Source organism: Lonchura striata, chromosome 1 (assembly GCF_046129695.1).
Source record: "Lonchura striata isolate bLonStr1 chromosome 1, bLonStr1.mat, whole genome shotgun sequence".
NCBI classification, from domain to species: Eukaryota; Metazoa; Chordata; class Aves; order Passeriformes; family Estrildidae; genus Lonchura; species Lonchura striata.
In genome coordinates, this window is record NC_134603.1 from 116,375,939 (window position 1) to 116,403,182 (window position 27,244).

A 27,244-nucleotide genomic window follows, 5' to 3' on the forward strand; every position below is an offset into this window, starting at 1 on the left:
TTGCTGTTTTGTTTTTTTTCTTTTTCTGTAACAGAATACATGCTGAAGAATGAATTTCACATCTGGATGGATACATCCAGCAAAACTGCTACTGGCAGCCCAAATAATGACTTCTGACAGGAGGAATTCCCAACAGAAGAAACTCTCTATGACATCCATGATTATACTGCTCACATGAGTATTTAAACTGAATTTGGTGCTGATGCTGTTTTTATCTAAGAGAAATCCTGTATGTGTGAAAATAGGGTGTCATTTGAGATGTTTGAAAAGCCTATGGATATTGTAGCACTCATCAGTTGTTTACTCTTTCTTGCTCTTTAAGCTCTTTAAGTTTTCTGCAAATTACTTAGGAGTTGTACAGATAATAAACATAAACCTGTATGGTATACCTCTGAATGTATTTCAAGAATTTATCACAGGGAATGCTGCAACCTTGAAAGATAAAATTGCGTAAAGAGCTAGGAAAGCAAAGGAAAGATTTTCATTTGGTTGCAGTAACATGAGTTCAGACCTCAGGATCTCAGGATCCCACCTGATGACTGACTGCCTCTCAGAGTCCTTTGCCTGACTCCTCAGATGGATTTGTTACTCTAAGCACTGTAACAGTGGTCTCAAGAAAGAAGAGAACATTAACTGGGAATTTTCTAGTTTGCATTAAGATTGTGAGACAATGAGTGCAGAAGACAATGTCTGTTAAGTGTTATGGAATTGAAAATGACAGGCAGAGGAAAAAATTCATAGGAGCTGCCCAACAGCATAATCAGAATTCATTTTCCATTTCTTTGCCTTAACTGTTAAACAAGCTTTGGAATCACAATAATTATACATGCAGAAATTCTCACTAGACCAAGTATTTGCTTCACTTTCATGAAGGGAAAAATGCTGAGATTAACTTTGCCATTACTTTGCCAAGTAATTCCTACTTCTTTTGATTACTGAAAGCAACCTTTAAAATGTCAGGAATAAACAATGAACCATCATGTTTAAGTTTCGTCAGAAAAAAATACAGAACTCTTAGATCTTAACTAAGATTTTTTAAAGAAGTGGGAAGAGACACTGGAGATAGAATTAGATTCAAGAGATAAGAAAGAAGCAGCAGAAGAAGTCAGGAAGAGAGCCAACACAGTGAGTTAAATAACTTTGTACAGATACAACTGTATTAAGTACCTTATTAAACTAAAAAAAAGGTGGAAAACTGCATTCCTATAGGTTAGGATCAAGTAGAACAGTGGTGAAAAAAAGGGTAAGTGCATAACAGAGCATGTTATGTAATTACATGTTTCATTCAATTATTTAATAAAGAGCATGTGTCCTAAAGTAAACAGAAGTGTAATATGTAATGACTGTACTTTTGCAAAAATTTACATTACATGCAGCATGCACACATTCACATATCAAACCATCATTTATGGTGTCCAGCTGCTGTATTTTAGGAACTTTTCAGAGAGCTTAAAGGATTTTAATTAAGAGTAGTTTTTGCCTTTCTCTGACTCTGGGGGAGTTAACTGAGTATGACCTACACAGTCTAAAAAGAAAATTTGAAAACAGTTGTTGAAATATGCATATTTAAATATGATATATTAGAAACACAGCTGGCCTTGACCAAAAATCCCATTTCTAAGCCTGGAACAAAATGCAAATGGCTGGCTGCTATGATTTGAAGTGAGTAGTATATACCACCACAAAGCCAGAACTCCTGATCCCAGCGGTATGAAACTTTCTCCACTGACAAGCAAACAATTTAAAAAACAAATTGATAGAGCAGTACTTCTACAATTATGAGTACAGATAATTCCTCTTAAACATAGATCAGGTTTTTGTTGGCCTACCATTTTACTACTCATACTGCTTTGTCATTTCTGTTCTGTAAGAACTAATGCTGATTAGTTCTTAGATCAGATTAGGTATCATGATGAAGCCCTCATTTCACCATCAAAAGCACTGAAAAGAGAGTCAAGTACCTAAGGAAAATCAGTAACCAATATTTGCTGTGCAATAGAGGAAAAAAGAGTGATCTTACCGTTCCTGTTGTGCCCAAGGAAAGGTGGTTCATCTGTTGGGTCAGAGGGCCCATCATACTTGCTGGCTGCATTGACATAGTGTGGTCCATTGTTGGTGTTATCACAGCACCCTAGAAACACACATTATTTACAGTTCAATCCCTCACATTCAATTAAAAAAAAAAAGAAGAAGAAGAAGAAGAAAAAAACCCAGGCATTCTTTAAATGAGTGAACATGACTGAAAACTTGACATGAATCTTAAAAGACACTAATATATCTGTCAGAAAAAATATATTTTGTTCCTATTGACAACCAAGCTACACACATATATTATTTGTATTGCTAATGAGGCCATTTTATGTCAGCTCCAATTAAGTGTCATTTTTTACTTCAATGCTTCTGACAAACAAATGCATATGTTCTTTCTATGATGAATGCTACTGTACATTGCAAAATGCCTGTCATTTCCATTTTTCCATATCCTATATAGAACAATCTTACAGACAGAACACATATGTCCCAAATTTTCTCTGATTTCTAAAGCCTTCAGTCTCAGAGATCTTCAGCCTATTATGGTAATGATCTTGGATTTTTACAGTCTTAATTAAGAACCCTTATTCATGGTAGTTTATAGCTGCTTAAGTAAGACTAGCTATTGACAGTAAGTTTGGTAGTGACACCCATTTAAAACACATACAGTGTTTTAAAGCATTTTTCCTCTCTCCATGAAAAACAAAGACATTAATAAAAAAGAGCATATGTACTAAAGGAAGATTGAGACTTTGACCAAAAAATGAAACAAAAGACATGCCAGAGGAGCTTTAGAGAGAGAGCTTATTTGCCATTCATATTCCTTATTTTTCAGTCTCCAGCTCCCCAAAGACCCATGTTGGCAACATCATTACTTAGAGAAGTGTTGATTCTCTTCAGTTCTATGTTGTAAAATGCTATTTCCTGTGTTGGTTAGAAAAAGTCAGTCAAAAAGTGTGGTCTGCTCCTTTTCTTGCAGATAGTGATAGTATTTCCAGTCATTTCTTCATACAAAATAATAACTTTACTTTGTATGCATCTTTGTGTGCATTCATCACAAACTTGCACAATCACATTACATCTACTACAAAGCGTGAAAAATGTAGATGAATGTATCTGTTCAAAAAAATTTACTTTTTTTCCGCTTCAAGAATACTGGAAAAATTCACCTATAAACAAACTTGTTTAACCAACCTGTAAAACAAACGTGTTTCAAAACTCATAGCATATCTGTTCTTACATGTCTATCTCACATTTACATAGAACTATTTTTGCAAAGGATCTGATTAGAAAGATTTCAAATTTTCAGCTGCAAATAGAAAGAAAAAAAAACAATTCTGATTGCTTGGCAACAGCAATTGGGGAAATATCAATTCAATTTTGACTCACCTTCCAGCAATATTTTTTCTACACACATCCTATCTGAGAAGTATAGAGTCTAGAAGGTAGGCTCATTTTGGTCAGTCTTTTTTGTAATACCCTCAGCATATGAAATACATCCACATTTGTTTTATGTCACAGAGTGGATTATATTTCTTGCATTGACAAGAGTCCCTAAAGAAATCTGACAAATTACAGAAGCTAGCCTCCGTGGAGTATCTCTCATGATTCCAAATAAATGCTTAGGAAACAAGCCAGTCAGTGTGCATGTATCAAACCTGCAACACTTGCCACTTTTGCCACTTTATTGGCTATTAATGATTTGCACTGGTTTACGTGGATTAATTTATTGATTAGTTAATTTAATGAACTACCACACATTGAAATCTTCCTTTTGGGTGAAAGAGTCTAAAAGCAAGTCTTCAGGGCACACACCCATTCAGCCCATCCAGCAGTTCCTGCATAGCAAATTCAGTGCAAGAACCATGCACAACAAAAGTAATCTTGTTTCGATTTTGGAATCAGTGGCCTTGGATACTATGCAGCCAGATGAGGCCCTAGGGTTTGGACTTCAACTGCACTTTTTGGTTATGAGAGGAAGTTGTAAGCTCTATGATCAGTGATCAGTATTTTTACTCTATCAAACCATAGCAATATATCAACTGCAAACATAAACAGTTCTCAGTTCCTTCTACAAGCAGTATTCTTCTTTGGCTCAAAGGTGGAAAATTGCCTCAAGTTGGGCTCCCACTTGTGATGTCAAGGAAGGTGATCCTCCCTCTCTTCTCCACATTCATAATATCCCACTTTGAGAGATGCATCCATCTCTGGGGGTGCTGTATAAAGAGAACCTGGACCTGTTTGGGAGGCTCCGGTGGGGGGGCCATGAAGATGATCAGAGGGCATCAATGTATGTAAGCATCTGAAGGGAAGGTGTTAAGAGCATGGAACCAGGCTCTTCTCAATGTTGCCAAGCAATCAGGCAAGAGGCAACAGGCAGAGAATGATGCACAGGAAGCTCCTGAGGAAGAACTTCTTTACTGTCTTGGTGATCCTGTACTGGAACACGTTGCCTAGAGAGGTTGTGGAATCTCCCTCACTGGAGATTCTCAAGAACCATCTGGATGAAATCCTGTGCAAAGATGCTTATTGCAAAAGTACAGTTGGAGGAACTTGCTGTGATTTCATGTGTAATCTATAGCTGATAACTATTCCTGGGTAGAAATTCAGCAACCTGGAAATAAAGGAGGGGCAGTGGTGAAGGAAGTCTTATGGTTTACCTTAGCAAAATGGAACAGAATGGAAAAATCTGAGAGCAAATGTCTTTCAGCAAATAAGTTACCGCAACAGGTATTGCAAACAAACTATTAAAAAAATATGGACTAGAGAGAAAATATATCAAGGACAAAAAAATTGCTCAGAGATAGAAAATATATAATTTCCAAATTGAATATATATATATTCCTGTCCCTAAATATTCACATTTAATATGCTAGAAAAAGAAGCTGAGAAAACAAACCAAATATTTGCAGCTTTCCTAAAACAGCTTAACAGGTTTTAAACTGACAGTTACCTAGGGCAGAGAATTACATGCATTTCCCAGATCATTAATTCACCAGTTCAAAATCTTCTTGTGATCACGTAGGAAAGAAATTATACTTAATTAAGGAAATATTGTCTGGTTGTTAGGGCGACCTCCAGTCTCCAGACCATAATGCGTTTCATATTACATGCTGTCAAGTCCATTCATATTCAATTTATTTAGCTGTAGAAGACAACAATGTTTTGCCTCAGATGTTGCCATCATATTAAAAGTAATTTGATTCTTTTCAGCCTATAATATGTAATTGCTGATAAACATCCAGTTGGCTACTGGCAAAGGGTATACCAAACATATTGTTTCATCTTCATCTGCTTGGTTATCTGATTTTATTGAGTTTGTAAAGGTATAGAAAGGCATCTTAGCATTGCAAACTACTACTTAAAGCCCATTTTAATGGCAAGAAACCTGTAGAAGAAATTATCATGAAGTTTTTGCCACTGTCTTTGCCAAAAAAAGTAGTTATCTGGTCAATTATTTAGATCTGTCCTGTTGCCCCTGTTGCCTCAGCATGATTGCTTTTTTTTTTTCTCTAATTCCCACAAGAACTGATTATAATGACTTTTAAATTTGGCAAGATATTTTCAGCATATGATTTGTCATACAACTGTGTTGATGCTAGAGTGGTTTTAAAAGAAATTAACAAGTAAGGAATAATGACAGAGACAAGCATGTTTTTTGTAACATTTTGAAAAACCTAAAATAAGCTGGCATACAGATTTTATTTCCTCTTCACTTTATTTGAAAGACCTTGCTGTTTTAGAATGCTTTAAGCTTTATGAACATATTTTTCCTATAAGAAAAGAAATGTATCTATTTCAGAATATAGTCTATCACAAAGAGAGAAGCTAGACTTTATGAACACTGCACACCCCCTCTATGGAAACAAACTCAAATTACAGGAAGGACACCAAATGCAGTTTATTATAAGAGGTAAAATATCTTTAAGTATTTGCCAATATCAAAAGGCATTAACAGAACAAATCTATGTTGGTGCAAAGACACATGCCACTTTTTGTCTGTTGGGTGGGAAACTGACATCAGAAATAAAAAGTGTATTAGGAGGCTTTAGGAATGGAGAGTTCACTAGCTGAGAGATGCACTAAGGGGCCAATGAGAGGATAGATTACTTGGTCACAGATTTCTGCAATAATGAACTGCATTAAAGGCTTCTATTTTATTTCAGTGTTCTAATACTGATATTGGACTTAAGAGGAAAATACCAGCTGAATAAATATTTTTTTTAAAGCTTACAGTAAGCATCTGTTTATTTTAGAATTTACTTTTTCTTTATTTAAGAAGTTTAAACAATTTAACCATACTCACTAATTCTGCTTTGTAAATACTGGTCAATGTAAAGCCATAAACTTTACAGCAGAAAACTTACTTTTCAAATTTGTTTTCAGGTATCTTGTGCAGACATATAAATACTAGGCCATTCCATCTGAAAATTTATTACCCTACTATCAAGTGAATGCCTTTATGTTATCGAGAACATGTTGTTCCTCGAGATTTTATTAAATTGAGTGAAAGGATGGCTTTCCTTATACTTATCAGACAGACACATCTATCAAGAATTAATATGAAAAAAATCAACATGCGTGCTTTTTTGCAGATAAATACACTCTCTCTGCACACTGAAAAAATGATGGCCATATTTCGATTGATTTACTGTTCTGTCTAGTATGACTTGTCTGATCTCCTTGGGCTGCCTCTTACAGGCAGCAGAAAAAACAGGTCCCCTTGTCAGAACTGAGTCTGCTGAACTACTCAAAACTGGTTTGTAAGGGTCAAACTCCTATGACTGTTGCAGGAAGATTAAAGGTAACTTTGAAATCCTCTCTGTCCTTGTCATCACCTCTGCTGGGAATACTTGTTGATATTTCAAAACAAAGGAAAACTTATTTTCCCTTTCTCAGTGAAAAGGTAGCATGTGCCATGGCACTTGCCAGTTTATCAGAGATTAAATAATGATTTGAGTATAGTGAAGAAGATCAGCAAACATCAACTAAAAATGTATATTCTACAAATCTTAGGATTTGATTTAATTTCATTACATTGTTGATTTCAAAAGCTTGCTAAAAATGTGGTAAAGTGAGCAAGAAGCCCAAACCCTCCACTAAATTAATGCAGCTTTAACTTTGGAATAGTCAAACCTGAACCCTCCTTCTTTACTGAGTACTAAACCACAAGTTCACATGGCAATATTTTGAATCATGGGCATAAATTCAATTTCTTATCTGACATCACCTTCATAACTTAGTTGAACTTCCTAGGAGCAACGGGTATATTTGCTTTCCTTTTCTTATGTTTTTGCTGTATATTTGTGAACTCCTTTCCTTGGCTCAAAGTATATGTCATAAATCCAAGAGAGTTACTGTCCAAACGGAACTGGTTTTAAAGGATTAAGAATCCAAATATAGTGTGGTAAATAAAGAACAAAGGTGACCCTTGTGTAGGCTTCACCTTTCTTCAACAAAAGCCAACATTTTTTTGGTGGTTTCTTTCCCATTGTCCTTCTTTCCTCGTATTTCCTGTCTCCTAGTCTGAAATACAGCTTTGATAATGTAGAGATACTAGCCAACATGTACAAATATAGATTAAAGGGATGCAGAAATGGGAACATCAAGATATGAGGAAAAGACAGCTGATGCAGTAAGAAGAGTTTTAGATTAGTAACTGTGTGCACAAATAAAGCAATACCTGAAATGATACTGGATCAGTTAATAAATGTATTATATCTAGAAGTACCATATGTCAGTAGTTTATGCTTCTACCAGAGTATAAAAAAATCAGTAAATATCATAGCATACCTCTGTCTGTTAATCTAAAAGGACCTACCAAAAACAAATAGCATTTATTCTGCAAACAAAAAGCTGCCCATGTCACTCAGTGCCTAAGGTGACTTTGCATGGTGACTTGTATCTTTCCACCCAATATAAGGTTTCAAAAGAAAGGCCATCCAAGAAAGTGACAACATTTACAAATATTTATGAATGAAAAGTATACCTGAGTTCCTACAGGGACTCTGAAGCAGATTTTGCGAGCTCTGTGTTAGACCTTTGCCCCTACTCTGCCCATGCACGTTGGACCACAAGCCCATGTGCTTCTCTGTACCCTTCTTCAACTTGCCAAAGGAATAAAATAAAATGACTGGTATTATATGCAGGAACAAATAGGAGTATTTTAGCTGGGGTCTGCTATCAGGAAGGAGCCCACAGCAATTAGGAAATGACCTTTTGCAGTGGGGCATTTATTCCAGCAATTGCTGGCGAAGGCAGAGAGGCTACAGGCAAATCTTGCTCCCTCATCTGATCTATTCTAGAAGTGAATGAGAAATCTCATTTGTTTTCTTCCCTACTCTTCAGCTTATGAGTATGTACCTGGCTGTATGATGGCTTTATGTAGCTTTTGTTATGTCAAGAACAGCCGCCACAAACAAAAGAATCCTCACAACTCAGATAGGGTTTAGCATCCCCAGAAGACAAAAAAGGAAACACAAAGGTGGTAATTTGCCTGGGACATAACTACTGTAATACACAGATCAAATCTTTTCCTGCCCTTCCCACTATCAGATTTCACAAAAGAAAGATTTCAATCCATGTGAAAACAAGCAATTACATTCTGTTTGTATTCTTATATATATATTCTGATGTGGATGAAATTCTTCCTTCCTCCACTGTCTCTTTTCTGTGGACTAGTTTTTCTAAACATCAGAATGGAATTTCATCTACTAAAGTTAAATCCAAATAATACTTCCCCTCAAACAGCTCTCTTCTATTCCCTCCCTTCTTGCCTATAACTAGGTGTGAAAATTCACTTAATGGCACATCCTAGGTGATAAATGGATATTATCAAACTGTACACTAAAATACAAGTGAGAACCAGTCTTTAGGTAACATTTTCACTTCTTTGTCTTAGTGGGTTCAAATGAAACTTTCAAAATGGATGTCATATTTGTATCCTCAATAGTTTGATTTTACATATACATATATACACACACAAAATTACACATGGGAAAACAAATTGTATTGCCAATTCTATTTCACCCACTCAGGCCACAATGTTTTTTCAGTATGTAGATAGGTCTTCCTTAATATTTGAAACTCTCAGTGCATGATTTATTATGGCAAATGTAATTAAGAGCAACAGTGACTGGTTTTTAAACTTCCTGCTCATGAGCAACATTTAATGAGCAATGAGTACAAGCTTCTGTTATTAGCTGAAAATGCTTACTAGTTTTATTTTACTCAGGCAAACATGCTCCTAAAACAATAAAAATGCTTGACAGAAAATTTTACCTCCAGAGGTTTGTGCTTTTAAGTATAGTTACAGAGAAGGTTGGTGACATGAGAGCATGTAAGATGTTTAATGAAGGGGGGCCTTGTTTTTTCCCTGGGCCTCCAGTTTTCCATGCAAGGTGAGGCAGTCCCACCCGTCTGTGTGCTCCACAAAGGCATGACAAGAGATGTGACCCAGTGGCTGACACACCGGGCTGTTAATCTCTGCTTTTCTGGCAAGATTCAGTGCACAGGTCATTTGCCAGGCACAGAGAGTTCTTAACTGGGTTTGGGGAGGAAACTCCAGTGACATTTCTTCTATGTGCACTTCTCGCCTCGACACTGCAATGGCCAGGGACAGGGCAGAAGCCGTGATCTGTAACAGATATGCTGTGGTTTGTTTCCTGCCCAAAACCTTCAGGGGTTTGCATTTTGTGAGCTGTAATCTTACAGCTGAGTTGGATGAAAATATTCACTCATTAGAAGGACAAACACTGACACTGGGAGAAATTAGAAATTATGAGGAACTGGCTATCAACAAGTGGGAAAAAAAATCCCAAAGCCAAACAGAAGAGTGGGCTGGTAATATAATCCTATATATTAAGGTCATATCAGAGATAAGATGACAAAAATGACACTCTATACAATGAAGAAAATGGTATGGCTGTGCTTGGTGTTAACTCCACAACACTTAACACAACCAGACTTAGATGGAAATATCTGAAATTCCTTCAGCTTTCAAAAAAGTGAGGCGGTATCACTGAATGAATTTCCAAGAAGACATACTGAGGTATTAGGGTGAAAGACAGCAGAGTGCTCCTCTGTGAAATCCCAAATACTTGAGAGGACAATGGGAACAATAGTCAAGGAATGGTTAGTATCAGGATGTTTCCCTGCAATTCTGAGATCAGAAAGGCTCTTGTAAACCAGAATTTATCAGTGATGGACAATACATATAAGGCAGCTTCACACGAAGTCCAGTTGCTCCTGGACTTTGTGTCAGCCTTTCCAATGTCAAGCCAAAGGGAACTCTTCAACATCAGAGATAATTCTTAGGCAAGGCTCAAATTTAGGCTGCACTCTCAGAAGCACACTGATGTAAGGGCTACCATGTAATCTAGGTACACAGCTGCATGGGATGGGTAGAAAGCCACCTTGAAATGCTGAGATTAATGTTGTTCTATCACTCCTGAACTCAGCTACAAACACAATGTCCATCCTCCATGAGGATGCACTATGGTGCACTGCCATCTGCTGCCTATATCTCAACTCCTTGTTGGCAGCTTCTGCACAAAGGAAGATTAAAGGTATGGAGGGTCTAAAAATTATGTCCTTTCCCTCCTCATACCATTTTTCAAATTTAAAATTTCTGGAAAGCTGATGAGGACCAGTAATATGCACATAATCTTCACAGGAATCCTTCTTCGCCTATCTATTAGGAAAGACAGATAGCAGAAGATGCTATAAATTAAACCCTGGGTGAGTAAGGATGCTTTTCTAATGATATGCTTCTGTTCAATAATAGATTTTAGACCTGAAGATGATAGACTGGAAAATCTTGTACTAAGCCACTGTTCATGTTACGTATCATTCAGTTCTAGATCACAGTGATTCATACCAATCTTTAAAACTAAAAAGGCACCCTTATTAGAGAGGACAAATACAGAAATTTGTCTCTCTGTCATGTTCTGTTAGATTTGTAACCTGTAATGTTACAACAAAGCCCTTTCCCTCATAGTAATGGGAAGACAACTATTCCAGCCTGCCTTTCCTTTCATTTAAACCCAAAATTTTCACAGCCTGTGTGTCCTGGCCCAGATCCCAAATTGCATTTCATTTTCTGGAGTTGTAACTTCTTAGAAGAGGCTATGGATGGAATCCACTCCATTCTGTATTGGGGTTTGTCCTCTGACTGGTTAAAACTGGCTACCTGGCACTGCCAGCTTTGTGACAGACCTCAAATCCAAGACTGAGGTACATACTTCCAATAGTGCCTTCTTACACTATATTCCATCATTAAAAGTAACACAAGACTATGCATCATCATGCCTTACAAATTTTAAGTGTGATTTTTCTGACTCTAAAAATTCCAGACCAGTTGCTCCTTGGACTCTCTGCAAGCAAAATGCCACCAGCTCCTTGGGTTTTGCTGCTCCTGGACAATCCACCCTGCTTTGGATGATGCTGCCAATGACAGCATTGCAGTTTGTACACTGTTTTGAGCAACTGAGACTATAGGAACAGTCTGGACAAACTGTGGCTGCAGAGGTGTCCGTACCTAAAACTTCTCTCCCAAATGCATGACACCTCAAGATGACAGTAAAGCTGATGGAAGCAAGTGCACAGAGCAAGTCCTTCAAAGGTAACCACATCTAAATCCATGAAGGTACAAGTCATATAGACAAAATCAAATTCAAGCCCTCAGCCATGCGCCACCAGTCAGAAAAAAATGGAGTCTAGAGAGGGTAAACAGATTTTTTTTAACTGAAAATCAGATATTTTAAGTTCTCCTTTACTTAAAGGTACTTCCAGTGAAACCAGTCTTTGTGTTAGAATATACAATTAATATTTGTAGGTCTTCCTTTTACTGAAGATCTCTAAGTTCTTTCAGTCCTGTGTGATATACAGAGGACTTGGGAGCTGGTCTGTTATCAGGGTTCTGGGATGATTCTGTACCTACATCTGAACTTCCCAAGTCCATGAGTGCTCACACTGGGGGGTACATCTTGGGTCATCACCACTGCAGCCCCAAAGAGAACAGGTCCTTCCAATTACACACAGCAGTCCAAATTTATCAAGAAAATGATATATTTTAATGCTTGATTCATGCTGAGAAGATTTGAAGTAAATAAGAGAAAATGGCTAACTTGAGTCTACTTTGCTCTACTTCATTGTCTTTAAAAGTAAATGAAAATACTGATGAAAAGCAATTTAAAAGCAACCCATCTGAGTAAATATTCAGTGAAAAAATGGTTCAAATAGGTCTAAGAAGCAGACATGAAAAGTTAAGAAAGATTCAGATTTTGGTTATTATTAAGGCCAGAAAGAAGAGCAAGTAAGCAATCCAACAAGGATTACGCTACTTTTTTTTTTTTTTTTTAATATATCTTTACTGATTAAGAATTACTAAATTGATATATTTTCCCTTTTGTTTTATGTCCAGATAAAGTCACTCTTGGGCAGAAATCTTCCTTATAAAGTTTCAGCCTAGAGCACATTTTTTACAGCTGAATTATTATCCTTAAAATACGAGTTCATACTGGAAATGCTGGCAGCCTTCATAACTATTGTATAGCAGTGAGCACAGCTGTAACATGTTAAACATGTTGAAAGTACATGGGGGGAACAGAGTGGCTCAGGGGTCTGGTAATAGAACAGAGAGTCTCAGTGCCGGGTCACCAGGTTTGGTCATTGCTGGGACTGAAAATTGTTATCAAGCAACAGCTGCTCAGTTCTGTTCAGGTATCAGCTACCCATGGAGAAACTGTCTACTTCAGACATACATCACTGTGACTGGTGATGTCCAACAGCCTTCCCAAGGTTTGGGAAGTGTAGGGGGCTGCATCTCCACAGGTTAGCTTGAAGGTGGAGAGCACTGATGACACAGAAGAGAGAGACTTGTGTGGTCCTTGTCTGGTATGCTGCTCTGCCTACAGAGGGTGTTTGCCACTAGCCTATGGCTGATGGGTCTTCTCAGGCCACTCAGTTTTATCAGAAGGATGGTAACTACCAAAGACAGTTCCTTTTTCCACATAGTGAATGGACCACATCCATGCCATCACAGTACCAGTTTCAGAGGATTTGCCAAAGCAACATGGGCAAATGAAGTCAAAGTCTGCTGCTTCAGTTTTCTCTAAATGAATTTACTGGAGTAAATCAGGTAAGTTGCTCTATTTTACTCTTATCCATATCCATGCTGCAGTAATCTCTACAAAAAGATTTTATTTATTATAGCTTTTTTTTGATACACCACCATTTCCTATCAGCCACTGTGTACTTGTCCATGGGAATGCACAGCAAGTAGTCAGATCTTGACATACAACAAAGACTTTTTTACGTCTTTGTGACTTCGTGGTTTCCACACACTGTCTGATTTGCAGAATTTTAGGCTGAAATTTAAAAAAAAAATGAGGCAGCTTTCCTGAATTTCTTTTGGCTCTTTGAGTAACGTAGAGGTGTTCAGTTTTCTCTGGAGGAAAAAAAAAAAAAAATCTTTATGTTTATTTTCTCTGGCATCTAAAAATTAGCTACTATTGTGGCCAACAGTAATTCCAGAGTTTTTACGAATGAGCCAAGAAAGAGCAGTTCAAGTTTTTTTCAGAGTAATTTTCTAAACCCTACCTGAAGTAAATTCTTCAGGCAACAAGGTAGCTGATGGGAACCACCTACTACCAAATACTGCTCTGAAAATGTCTCAGACAACAGCGAGCACCTTGCTCTGGAGCCAGAGAGGAATAAGCTGATGAGTCACTACTGTGGTAAATGTACCAGAGTGAGTCTTTGACCCAAACTGGATGATCAGCCTTCTATGAAGCACTGATCAGGCAGCTGAGTCTGCCACGAGTTCAGTAAAATGTCTTTTACACAATGGTAAGAAGATGCTTTGGAGGAACAAACCATAGAGCAAACTAAAGAAAAGAGGGCCAGATGGATGGTATACACATATTGCTGAGATGAACAGTAAATTATTTGGGGGAAAAAAACAAACTCTGAAGAAGAATAAAACATCCTGTGAATCCAGGTCACACTTGGCACATAATTGTGACCAAAAGAATGAAAAAAATTGGAGCTGTCAAAAAAGCAATGTTTCCACCATATTTCAAAGTGACATGTCATTTCAGAATTTATCTACATTTGAAGGTGGAAAAAAAAAAAATCTTAAAATTAGTTCAACAGCCCAGAAATGAAAACAGGGAGATTATAGATATTTTGTCTTTGTTCTTCTTCTCACCCTTTCTGCACTCCCTAAGTTCTCTCTGGGAGTGAAGTCAAAACAACATTTTCACAACTTTTTCCATGTCACTACTCTCTCCCTCTGAACATTTTCACTTGAAGACAAGTTTTAGAGCTATTATTTGATTCTGGCCACAAAGCCAAATTTTATAATCCACAGAGTATTATATATGTAATAGTCCTGTCAGTCCTAGCCAGAGGCAAAGGGTAGCCTCAGAGGTAAAGGAAACAAGAAACATCCAAAAGAAGATAAATAGGAATGAGATGATAGGCAAATGGCTAATACTCCCATCTTTTATCAAGAGCTGTGTGGATAGAAAAATAGTGCTCTAATTAATTCCAGAGTGACAGGGACTCGAGGGCTGTGTTCTGTGCACTGCATGCTTGTGAATCTTCATTATATGTGAAACGCCTTCCTCCAAAAACCAAACAAACTCTTGTTTTGTCTTTGACATCAAAAGATGCATCATAACTACCAGCAGATGTTCTGATAAACTCCACTAGAGACAAACCTCTTGGCAGCCACATTTCTGTTCTGCAGTGACTTTTCCAGGCACATGGAAAATCCACTTGTGGGACGGAAAAGTACATGAAATGGTTTTCAGGTAGTATTTCCTGTGGTATTTTCTGTTACTATTGAGGAGCTGCAGCATCATGAAGGACCATCTTCTGGTGTTCCAGTTCAGGGTCACTGGAGATGATTATGAAGTAATGCAGAAATACACAGCTTGAAGAGGGAACTAGAATGAGGCAAGAATTTAGCAGAAGCTGATTGCAATTTCAGTGGTTCAATCTTCTGTAGTCCAACAATCACAGTAAAATACATATCTTAGTGAATTTGAAAAATTTTGCCTGAAATCCTGGCCCTGCTGAAATTAATTATGGTTTTGTCATCAACTTGAATGCTACCAGTATTTCATATTTTTTTAATCCTCTGAGACAGATGCCAAGCTGTACATCACTATACAGGTATCCAAAAGATTTTTATACCACAGACAGATTTTCATTAATTAGTTATGTCTAGCAGAGATGATTCTGCTGTTATTTTCAGATTCAGATTGTAATTCAGTGGTTTTTGGTTTTTTTAAGTAATCCAATTGTAAATTTTGTGGCTCTATGCTGCCTGCAGACTTGTTTAATCAAGAAACAAAATTCTGTTTTCTGGCAAGACAGGGCCATCTTGTCTAGAAGCTGAAGTAATTAATAAAGATAAGGACAACCAACCTTGGAATAGGAAAGAATCAAGTCTAATAAAAATTTCCAGTAAGAAACCATCTAATAAATACTTGTTATGCACACTAAGAAGGATCCTTAGGCTGAAAGGTTGCCATAAATTATTCATATGGAAGTTTTGGACTGTAAACAAATTTATGAAAATAATGATCTCTTTGCAATTCATGAACAAAAGTGGAGGGAGGGGTCAATCCCCAGAAAAAGCTGTGATGTATAAATCCACCAGCTGGAGGCATAAAGTACTGATGCAGAGATTCACTGCAGAAATTGTAAAATAATCCCTGTGTGTTTTCTCCTTCCAGAAAGACAGCTTTGAAGAGCAACTGCAGAGCAAAATAATTTAGCATATCCTCATTTGTTGTTCTTGACCAGAGCAGTAATCACAAGTTAGAAATCAAAGTCTTTGGACTATAATGGGTGAATCAAATGAGAACTGTGCACAGCATTAGCCTGTGCCTGCTTAAAACTAACAGCAAGCAAGCAGGAAACCTTCGTCAGTACAGACCGCAAGGGGTTGTTGCAACTTTGGGAAACACTGATGTTCATTTTTGTTTGATGTACCAAACTGCTTTTCCTCAATTGAGGATTCCTACTGACTGCCTAGGTGGTTTAATAAGCTGAATGAATTTCACAATGGCAAAGTTTACTTCCAGTACATTTATTTAATGGCTGAGGGAACTGATGAAAGGGAAATAAAAATCTGATGAGGGGAAAAAAAATTAGTCTAGAATCTAGACTCCCCCAGGACAATTTCTCGTGCTTTGTATCCTCTGTACTGACAGACAACATATTTGCTTTCTAGCTAATTACCAACAAGACTAAAATTTTACATCTTTGATGTGTATGAGATCAAAGAATATTAGGAAATAAAAGTAAGATTAACATAATTGTCTTGTACAGCTATAATAAATTATGACTACATATACAAACATACACCCTGCTCATCGGGAAAGCATAAACTAGAATCAATTGAACTATACAAGAACCTTGTTTAACTTTGTTTCCTCTGCAGTTTCTCACCTCTCTTGACAGCCACCACTGGATCCCAGATGGAAAGCCAGAAAAGAGGCCCCCTCACAGTGGCCTATCTGACTGACACTCATGACATCCGCAGAAGCTCCTGTTTCAATTGTTGAGCCTCAAAAAAACATAGCAGCCTTGTGCAGATATGGGAGGCCACCAGCAGGGGATGAACTAAAGGATTTCCAGGTCCAAAATCACATATCCCTACCACATGCTTGATCTAATTTCTATTTAGGTTTTTTTCTTTTTTACTACTATTGTCTGCCTAATATGCTTACACAGACTGGGCACCCAAACCTTTCTGGGACCATTTTGTGGTTGTGCAACCTTTTTCTATTATGTATCTAGGACACGATTCTCATCCATCAAATCCTGCGACAGCATGCTCAATTTAGGAAAAAAGGAAAAAAAAAAGGGGGAACCAATGCTTTGATGTATACCTGTATCTAATTCATCATTACCATGGCTGAAATAATGCGTTAGGAGTGTTGCATCGTCTTTAAACTGTCCATGAGAACAATGCTGCCCTATAATAACTGATAAACACCTTGCTTTGATTGATTTGTCTTCAGCCTTAATACACACAGCGTGTTTGTTTACTCCATAAATATCTTAGTATTCCTACTTCCTCACCCGCTCAGCTATGAGAAAAAAAATCAAAGGCAGCCAAAAGTAACTGCCTTGTAAGAGTAAAATAGGGTGGGAATGTTTGGATTGCTCCGGCTCATTAAGGTGACGTGAAAGGTCTACTTCTGGCTAGGAGCTTGAGTTATTCCTTCAAGCAAAAGCATTTTGAAGGTTTTATTTGTCATCAGGTGGCAGTGACAATGAAAAATGTCTATTGCACTTCAAGACAGCTGGTAATAAAGCATCACGGGGAACGACTGACAGAATAACTATACCACTGTAGCTTCTAAGTTTTTACAGCCACTCAGCTGGAGTTATACCATTGTATTAAAAGTGGTTTAGGGTATAAAAAACATTTGATACAGAGGGGTTGTCTCCCTCCCCATTGCTGTATGAGGAATCAGTGCAACAAAATTTGGGTAAAGCGGTCTTTTGCTTAATTTAATTAATTGTTTTTACTATGTAGCTTTGCTCTAGTTCACACAAGGGCAAGCCTAAAAATGTTTCTGACTTTCTGACAACTGCCTCATTCAGCACCCTTGCAAGCAGCTCCCAGCAAATCCCAGCCTTCAAAGGCACATTGTTTTTGTTTGTTCTCATTGTAACAGATGTTTTGTATCATGTACTTCAATGAACTAATTCATCTGCAGAGGACTGCCTACTCTGGCTGGTGTGCATCCAGCTGTGGAAATAGCTCAAGTGTCATCTGTGACCACTTTCATTCCATTCTTCTGACCTCACAGGATCTCAGTGACCGCATCCAAGACCATTAAAAATAAACAGACCTGAGAACATCCTTTTAAAATTTTTCCAGTGGAGAAGTAATGCTACTCTAGGCAGGAAGCCTTTCTGGAAAGAATGTAACTGATGCTGAAGGAAGATTCACTCAGCTCTGGAAGAGTCCTCCAAACATGTTGCTTTTATCATAAGAACTACCCAGTCAATATTAATAGGCACAGGAGAAATGTCATGCGTGATTTTGATGGAGCTGAGAGCTTCTGAGTAACTCAGTGCCATATCAATTAGCCTGAGCACCAGACAATCAATCACCACTTCTGCTCTAAATGTACTGAGCTCCCATTAGAAGCTTCAAATACCATGAGGCTACTTCATCTCAACACACTGAGCCCTTTTATATACTGTGGCTCTACTGTAATATATTTCTGAAGTAGAAACAAAATCAATCTGAATTGCTCTGGAGTGGAAGCATATCCCATTAACAGCTATGCACCAAGATTAAAATGTATTAGTGGATGAAAAATAGTCTGCGTCTGTAAGAAGACAATTACTACTTTCTTAAAAGTGACCAAATAAAACACCCAACAGCAATAAAGAACAGACTTTCTGAAAATGCCTTTAGAATCAGTTGGGATCACTTCATCACAAGTCAAAACATGCCTGGGATGTGCAACCATTCCTTGAATAGCATCCTTGGAAGCAGGAGCAACAAGTTGCTTTCTGAATTTCTTGAGAAGTTGACCACAGTTTTCCACAGGAAATAAGTAGCTCCTGATAAGATGCTGATCATATACTTCAATACTGGGTCCACTGTATTTGCTAATTGCTTTCAAACCACTTAGTCAAGTCACCCAATAAGAGGAAATGATTCAATTGCAGATCCACTGAACTGAGAAACTTGATGACCAAAACTCCTTGCGGAGCTAGAATTATCCACCTGTGTAAGAGGGCTTGCAATACATCAAACCAAGTAGTTAATTTTGGTTTTGAGAAGCAACTATGGCTGTAGTTAATTAGACAGCTTGGAAGGATTTTTAATATTGTACAACACCAATTGCTAAAATATTTCAGAAACATTTCAGGAACCTTTGAAAACCTTCAGGAAAATTGAAAATTAGAGCCTCATATCAATCATCAGAACTGATTTATCACTTTCAGGAAGTTGCATTCCAAACCCCGTATTCTACAGAGAAAATTTTTAATCTTTCTGGCAACTGTCCTATGTTTTAAAGATGGTAATTCATCTTTTCACTTCAGCTCAGGTATACTTGTTATGCACTTGCTATTTGGATATATCTAGGGGTCAGCTGCTTTAAGGTCTATGCAGAGCATGCAGAAGGCATGAACAGCTGGCTGCAGCTCGTGAAATTTTCTGTAGTTCCTAACTCAGAGGTCAACAAAATGGACTCACTCACAGCGACGCTAAAGCATTTCACATTAGTGTTCACTGACTTCATGGTAACTCATTAAATGCTGATACCTAGGGTACAAATGGGTGTCCAACAGAAGACTCTCTTGGGATTTTAAGTCTTCATCACACATTCTTAGCCTTCTGCTGATTTTGTTGTTGCTTGGTTTGTTGGCTCGGGCTTTCATTTTGGAGCATGTCAGAATGACAGATAGCATTCTTTGAAATTGAGAAAATACTTCTCAGAGGGAAATCACCACATTTGAGTAAAACTATTTTCCTTCAGCATGTATAACATGCAAAAGTAGTGCCCTTATAACTTAGTATACAAAGTAGTGATGTTCTTATACTGGATACTGGAATCGTTAACAACAAAGAGTTCTGTCCCTTGTATTTATCCACAATACTTTTACCAGCACAGAAGAGTTAACATAGCTTTTTATGCTGTGAGAAGCAGAACAAATATTGCATAATGCCTGGTTATATATTTGTCCCAGCTTGGCCAAGCAGATGAAAGGAAACAGCAAAGCACAGTCTCATACTTCACTCGATACAACAGCACTCATGGCATGTTTCTACTTACTCCTTCACTTGTCTGTTGAACAAAATAATGAAAAGAAGGTCAGAGAGGATTCAAATACATTGCATATTGTGGAAGCAGGCAAATGTCACCACAAACAGATCATTGCTAATCACCACAGCCCACACTCTCAGAGCCATGACCTCTACCACTGATTTTTATCTGGAAGACAGATTTGAATGGCATGTAAAACTCTAGGAAGAATAAAAAATGTACACATTTTGAATACTGTGAGAAAGTTCTCTTCAATTATGGTATTTGAAGCTTCCCAAGATCTATTACAAGATGTTTATAATGTGTTCACCTGGCTCATACACACAGGTCCAATTTTTTTTTTTCCTGAATGGATGTAGTTACACACATTGGTACATTTGCATTATCTCAGAGAAAACATCCATGGTTACTACCCACTGAAGTATGAAGTCCAGAATCTCAAAGACGTGCACATCACCTGTGTGGGCCAAGTGAAATATTTCTCAGGGTTATAGCCAAACCTGAATTTTGTCATCCAAGGATAAATTATCTTGCTTTTCTGCCCTGGAAAGCGGAGGCAAAGCAAAGGAAAGGGCCAAAGAAGTATGGAGTTCCCAGGACTGACTCCAGGTCCATGCTTTTAACACTGGCATGGATTGAAGGCATGTTTGCTGTGTGAGTCCAAAACTGAGCTCTGAACCATAACTCTTCTCTGGGAAGCAGCAGCAGTACCAGGACTCCCTTTCAAAGCCCATTTCCTCCCACCATTACCATGCTCTAACCAGCTGCCTAAAATATTTTATAGTCATCTCTTGGTAGAACCAAGGTGTAGAATATCTGTCAAGATTTAGGTTGAAATGTTACAAAATTGGATATCAAGCGAAAGCTGAAGATGTGAATAGGGTGCTACTGTCTGCAGAAAGCAGCATGAAACCAGGGGAATTGCACAGCTCTTTCTCTTCTAATTTTTCTTATTCCTGTGCTGTTCCTGGGGGAGGATGTGGCCTGTCACAGCTTTACCTGTCATGATGGGTGTCTTTGCTTGCTGCACTTGGAGTGGAGTTAGCAAGGGAGCTAATACAGCTTAGCTACTTCCACAGACACAAATCAGTGAGATGGGGTTCTGCATCTGCTTGTCTATCAGAAACATTCAAACTGTTCCTGACAAATGTCCACCCCTTTCTCTCCCTGAAAAAAAGAACTGTGACAAGCACCAGGAAACAATCATTGCATCAAACACTTCATCCTCATTTAAAATAAGTACATCTAGAACAATCCTCCACTTTCCACAAAAATGACGTGGCCTGCCAGCAGGAAGAAATGTCAGTGGTGAAATGCATACAATCATTTTGTATGCTTTTCCTGGAACACTGTTTGTTCTCCTGGACCGCTGAACTTTGGGTTACCAGGAGCAGCTGTGGCAGTGTGGATGAAACAGCTTTACAATGGTAGGTCTCTCCCCCTACCTGCCTATGGAAAATATACTTCTAGCCACAACCCCATCAGATGTGGGACATCTGCAAATGTGACACCCACCCCCACCTTCTTGGCTGGAGGCAGGCAGTAGACCAGTAATTTCCAAAGCTGCAAGCAGGAGTTTTTTATTGATAGTCCCAAAGAGGAAAGCTACCAAGCTGGGAGCTGACACAGACTCACATCCTGTGTGGATTGGGCAAAGAGGGGGTGCATAATGATTTGCAGATTTCCGTACTGCAAAAGTACAAAGGCTGTTTGAAAGCTGGCTGTGTGAATCATATGCAGCCCTCTTGTCCCACCACGGGGATCAGTAGCAGGGTGTCAATCCTGTGATCCTCAGCTTGAAGCTGAAGTAATCATCCAAGTCATCCCAGACTGAACCCCCCACAAGGACTCCACAATCTGAGTTTACAGCATTTTAGGGGGCAGAAGTAGACAACTGATGATGAGGAACCCAAGTGTCTTCCTGCTTTGGGATGTATGGTTTGCCATGCATAGAGGAAAGCTAACTTCCACTCAATTGCTCGCTCAGAAAAGCACGGTGGTGAAAGGCTACACCTGGGCAGACAGGGCAACAAGACCTGCAGTGACGTTACAAAACATCCCAGGTAGCTTATGTAAAAGGCAGAGATTGAGAAAGACTGTCCAGAAGACATCCTTTAACAAGAGGCTGTAGTCAGTAACAAGAAATAAAAAACTGGATTTAAACTGCAGTAAGAAGTAGTGGGATTTCAGCCCCTAATTTCCAATTTCTTGTTTATAATAGGCCAGTTGATAAGAGAACCTACCCTGCTGTAAGTGCATCTCTTTGGCAGGTAGTCCAAAGGTAGTGGTTTCACTAAATAACAACTTGGCATTCCTTCAAAATTCTTCAGATGCTGTTGATCTGTGTGTTACACAACTCATTCTTCATCAATCCACTATGAAACAGGCAAAGAATGTTCAGTGTTTATGCTATTACATTTCACTATTTGTTTTCGCAATCATGTAGGAAAGAGGTTGAAACCATCCTCTCAACAGCACTGCAGATACCACTGACTCACAGGAGGTTTTGTGGCAAGCACTGCTGAATGCATGGACTTAATCCTAGTTCAAACTGCTTTGAGAGGAAAGCAAGGCCACAAGGTTACAACCTGAAAACTGTAATTAAGCTATTACTCCACTTCAGTGGGACTAAAATCAGTTTAGGAAAGATACACATGATTTGCCTCTGTACTGCAAAATTTAGGTCAATATTATATTCTTTCTACGGAAATTTGAATTGAAAAGAAAGCATTTTATCTATGACAAAGTTAGAAATGAATTTCAAATACTGTTAGACCTGACTACATACAATAGTTTCAATAATAAGCTACTACTTATGGTATCTTGAGTATTTTTAACTTGCATGGTGTCAGACCACAGACTGCATTTATATACTGAGATAAAAAAATAAATTGTTAGCTGTGCTTCTGCAAAAATAATTTTAAAATAATTATGTTATTAAGATGCTTCAGCAGTTACAGTTGAGAAGGTGCTAATTAATCAGCCACTTACTCAGACCCCTCAATAAGTATATCAGGAATGAACACAGAAGGAGGAAATAAAAAGGCAAGAAAACGCTACAGTTGGAGGCCAGAAATAAGATTTGCTGTATGTCTACCTGAGACTTTGAAAATTATATTTTTTTTATAACACCTAACAAAAAGTTTCTTACATAGATAAGTGAAAACCAAGGGGAGAGAACCCAAAGCTTGGCTCCCCATGCAGGGAGGATGGGGGACACACTAAGGTGTTTCAGAAAGAGCCCCAGCAGAATAAGGACGCTATCTCAGTTTCCTACATTAGACAGCAGAGGCAACACTCAGAGAATGAGTGTTTGGGCAGAAAAATGAATAGAGACAAAGGAGATGAAAAACCCAGAGAAGTCACTGAATTCAAGGTGAATTGAGGAAGCAGAACTGGATCATCTCTATTACAGAGCTGGAACACATGAGCACAGGTCCAGTGGCCAGGACTAAAGGATATTAATGAAGATAGAACATAGATAAATCAAAGATAGATGTAGATAACCTAATTTTTTAAAATAAAATTACCTATTTTCTCAACAAAGGACATGCAGCAGATCTAAACTCTCTGGTCAATAAAGTATTTCAGGAAGTGCTACAGCCAGAAATTACTAAACTTTGGGGATGATAAAGGATTAACTAAAGCGGAAATGATAACAGGTTGTGCTAATAGACAAGCTATGCTACTTCAGTGGGAGGGTAACTAAAATCTCCCTCAGGATTGCTCTCATCCAATGTTTTTAATAATTCCCTTGAATAATATTTGGGGAAATTGCTAAGTTTTAAGGCACATAAAGTGGCAAATTAGTATACCATACAGGAAGGACTGGACTGAAGAGAGCAAGGCACAAATTCATCAAGTCAATCAGGCTAACATGTGGTTTCCTTTATCACGTAGGAGCATCTGCTGGACACATGTAAGAAGGAGAAAACCTAGGTATATCAGTGAATTTCAGGATGACTGCATTACTAGTCATGAACACAAGGGAAGAAAGATATTTTACAATGCAGCAAAGTCATCCCAGAGAAGAGAAGGAAGTATTAAAGCTATTTGCACAAAAGGCTTGAATCCTGTGAGCTTTGGCTGCCCCAGAAAAATGAATTCAAAGTGGAATAGATACAAAGAAGGGTCATTGTTGCAGCCAGAGGTATAAAATCCTCGCATTACTGCAAATGAAGTGATGTTAACATAGTTAACCTGAATTGAAAATGCAGGTAACATTTTTGTCTATAAATTAATGTGGTGAACATTGAGAAAGGACAACAGTTACTGAAGTAGGAAGAATGTTTGACCAAGAAGATGGAGGTGAAATTAATAGGAGCACCTTTAGGCTGGAAATTAAAAACTGAGTGCTAAGCCTCAGAGCAAAAGTGTTTTGAAACAAACCTCCTGATAAGATTATCAAGAGGCATAAAATCAAAGTATTTAATCAGATTTTGCAAGGGATTATGTAACATGCCACTGAGATTAGCTCAGTTGGTTAGAGCATGGTGTTAATAATGCCAAGGTTTTAGCTTTGATCCCTGTATGGGCCATTCACTGAAGAGTTGGACTTGATCCTTGTGGGTCTCTCCCAGCTCAGAACATTCTGTGACTCTATATGGTTCCTGGATACAGGAATTTTGAATCTTATGAACTGGTCACTAAGTCCTTAGAGTACATTATTATACTTTTTTATACAAGTCCTGCACTAGAAAAATCATAATGCAGTTGTAAGTAATACATAAATTAGCTAGTTTCCCCTACTTATGTAAATTGGTCCTTGAATACACTTGGCATAACATAATGGTAATTTATGGAAGTGCTGTTGTTCCAAGGATTAAGAAGGTGCCAGAGTCTCCTTCATCAGCTTATTGCTGCAGGCGTGATTCTCTTCTAATTCTCGCTGTTTCACACCTATGCAATTCAGTTTTCTTAAGTGAAGTCTTGATTTATACTGGTAAAAATCAGATCCAATACTTCCTTTTGTAGCTGGGACAGGTTTATTTTAATAATTAACATGAAAATCCTGAACCCTAATAGTATCACTCTGAGGATGTGTTTGGAGGCATCAGTCAATACAGGCCCTTGTTCCACCAGACTTTTCACAAACTTCTACTAAAAACTATTTAGCAGTATGACAGTTTTCTAATCTAAATAGATTGGGATTTGAAAAAAAACAATATGAAACTGAGCCTAAGAGAAAGATGTTTTCTCCAAAGTCAAAAAGCGGATCAGTGGCAGATGAAAAATCCTATTACTAAGTACTCTAAGCTTACATGTATTCTTTGAAGCCAATGTGAGGAAAGGCAGGCTAAGGTAAAAAAGGTGCTGCAGCAAGGATAAATATAGCTATAAAATACATTTGTAGCTAAACAAGTATGCATGATTTCCATTTGCAATTTTCTTCCAAAAGCAGTTGAAGCCTCTGGGACAAAACCTCAAATGAATACCATATTTTAAAAAATAGTAAATTAATTTACCTTTAAGATTACACCTTGATTAATTTATAATTTTCTTCCTATGCAATTGCTTATAAAAGAACATCTTGTCAATAGCCTAAAACTCAACTTGATCCTTCACTAACAAGAAGTCAGCTTTACAGCTTTGACAAGTTGTGCCAGTCTTTTTAAATCCTATTTTGGAGTTATCACAGGGTGCTGCTGTTTCCTGCTCCAAAGCTGCCCAATGCTTCTTCTGTAAATGGAAAGGCTGATTTCCTGCAGTTATAGAGATGGAGTTTGGGAGGCAGAAAGGAGATCCAGGCCCCCTTCTGCTGGTGAACTATCCTCTGGTAACATCTTGTATTCAACATCTTGTATTCAACATCATGGGAAAGGCACACAGAGATTATTTCCAGCCTTGCCACCAACTAGTGTAAAACCTCTGTGCCCTCAGACCACAGAGCACATTCAAAGCTCTTTGCTGTCTGTGGCAGATGCAAATTGTTGCCTTTCCCTTCCACCATCACAGAACTTGCATATTTGGTAATTGCACCACCTGACCACCTTTGTTACAAGCACGCTGGGGTCCAGCTTATGTCATCTGGTTTGTTGTAAACCAGCAGAGCAGAGCGTTCCCTGCAGAAAGTGGGTAAAATCAGCATCATCTGCAGGACAGCAGCAGACAATGCTAGGTACAAAATAAGAGAAAGGTTCACTATGGAGGGCAAATTTGAGAGGACTGTAACACAAGTCACATGCCTCAGCCTGTTCACTGCACACAGATGCAAGTATAACCAGAATGAATCACATGGGGCAAAACACCTGATGGTGAGCTAAATTCAGCACTCTGCTGAGCCCATTACTTTCTGCAAACTGATTCCTCTAATTCTTGGCCTGTCTTTAATAGCATATGTTTACACAGTCCACCACTCTCTCCTGATCCTATCACAATCTGCCTACTTCCTAATCTATCACCTGGTAAATAATTAACTGGACCAGTGCTCACCAAATTAAGAATTTTTGCTCAAAATGGCAAACAAAACATATGAATCTTACAGCTTTGTGTTCCGGATTTTGCCTTTGTGTAAATCTAAAACTTGATGAAAATGCAAATCTTGCAGATATTCTTAGGTGATGTACACAGAATAGGAAAAGTGAAAGCAGAATGCAGGCTTTGTACAAAATTAGGCATTGATTTTTTAAAAAAATGCACTGCATTCTTCCACAGAAGGTACTCTAATGTCTATTGATTAATAACTATCTTTTTAAAAAATAGTTCCCTTTGATAAAACTGCTTTTAAACAGCTGTTGTATTACGGTTTTTCTTGACAATGAAGGTTGACACCTAAGGTTGCATCTTTTCTGTTAAAAAGAAAACAAAATTCCATAATTTCAACCAGAATTTCCTGGCTTCAAGAAACTCTGGGCAACCTTTCAAATTTAGTGTCAGATGCCTTCTTTTCCAAATATATTTTTAATTTATGTTTATAGATTTATATGATGCATAGATGTTATTTTTGTTTCCACTAATGTAAATGTCTTTAAACAAACTGATGGTTTATCCATTTAGTATTCATGCAATCTGTAGAATATTTGAAAGGAAAGAAATTTTACTAGAGCTCTGAAGTCTTTTTAGGACAAAACAGCACACCGCAAGTTCCTCAAATGCAAGGGCTTGTCTACTGGAAACATTTGTGGTTCTCCTGTCCATGTTTTCTAAGTGAATCCATATGTGGTGTGTCTTGCTGCCATCACAAAAAATGCTCAGTTTCACTAGGGGGCTCTAACAGAGTGTCAAAAAATTTTGGCAATCTAACTTAAATATATCTTTTTCTGGCATTCGTATTAATTTCTACAATAGCAGAACAAAGGACTGGAGTGATACTTTGATATGATTCCAGAAGCATTGTATAATCAGACTTAAAAACTGCTACTCTTGAGTAGGAGATGCAACTTGGCTGAATCTCTTAC

The 27,244-nt window shown here is 38.0% G+C and overlaps 1 protein-coding gene across 12 annotated transcripts in view; it reads right to left on the reverse strand.

The window, feature by feature from the left end:
• Window positions 1-27,244, reverse strand: part of RBMS3 (RNA binding motif single stranded interacting protein 3) — a 703,155-nt gene that overhangs the window by 36,403 nt on the left and 639,508 nt on the right. For all 12 annotated transcript variants that reach the window (XM_031503883.2, XM_031503886.2, XM_077787027.1 and 9 more), the window contains one exon: window positions 2,021-2,131. In XM_031503883.2, the coding sequence (XP_031359743.1) occupies window positions 2,021-2,131 (111 nt within the window). The remainder of the gene's footprint in view (window positions 1-2,020; window positions 2,132-27,244) is intronic.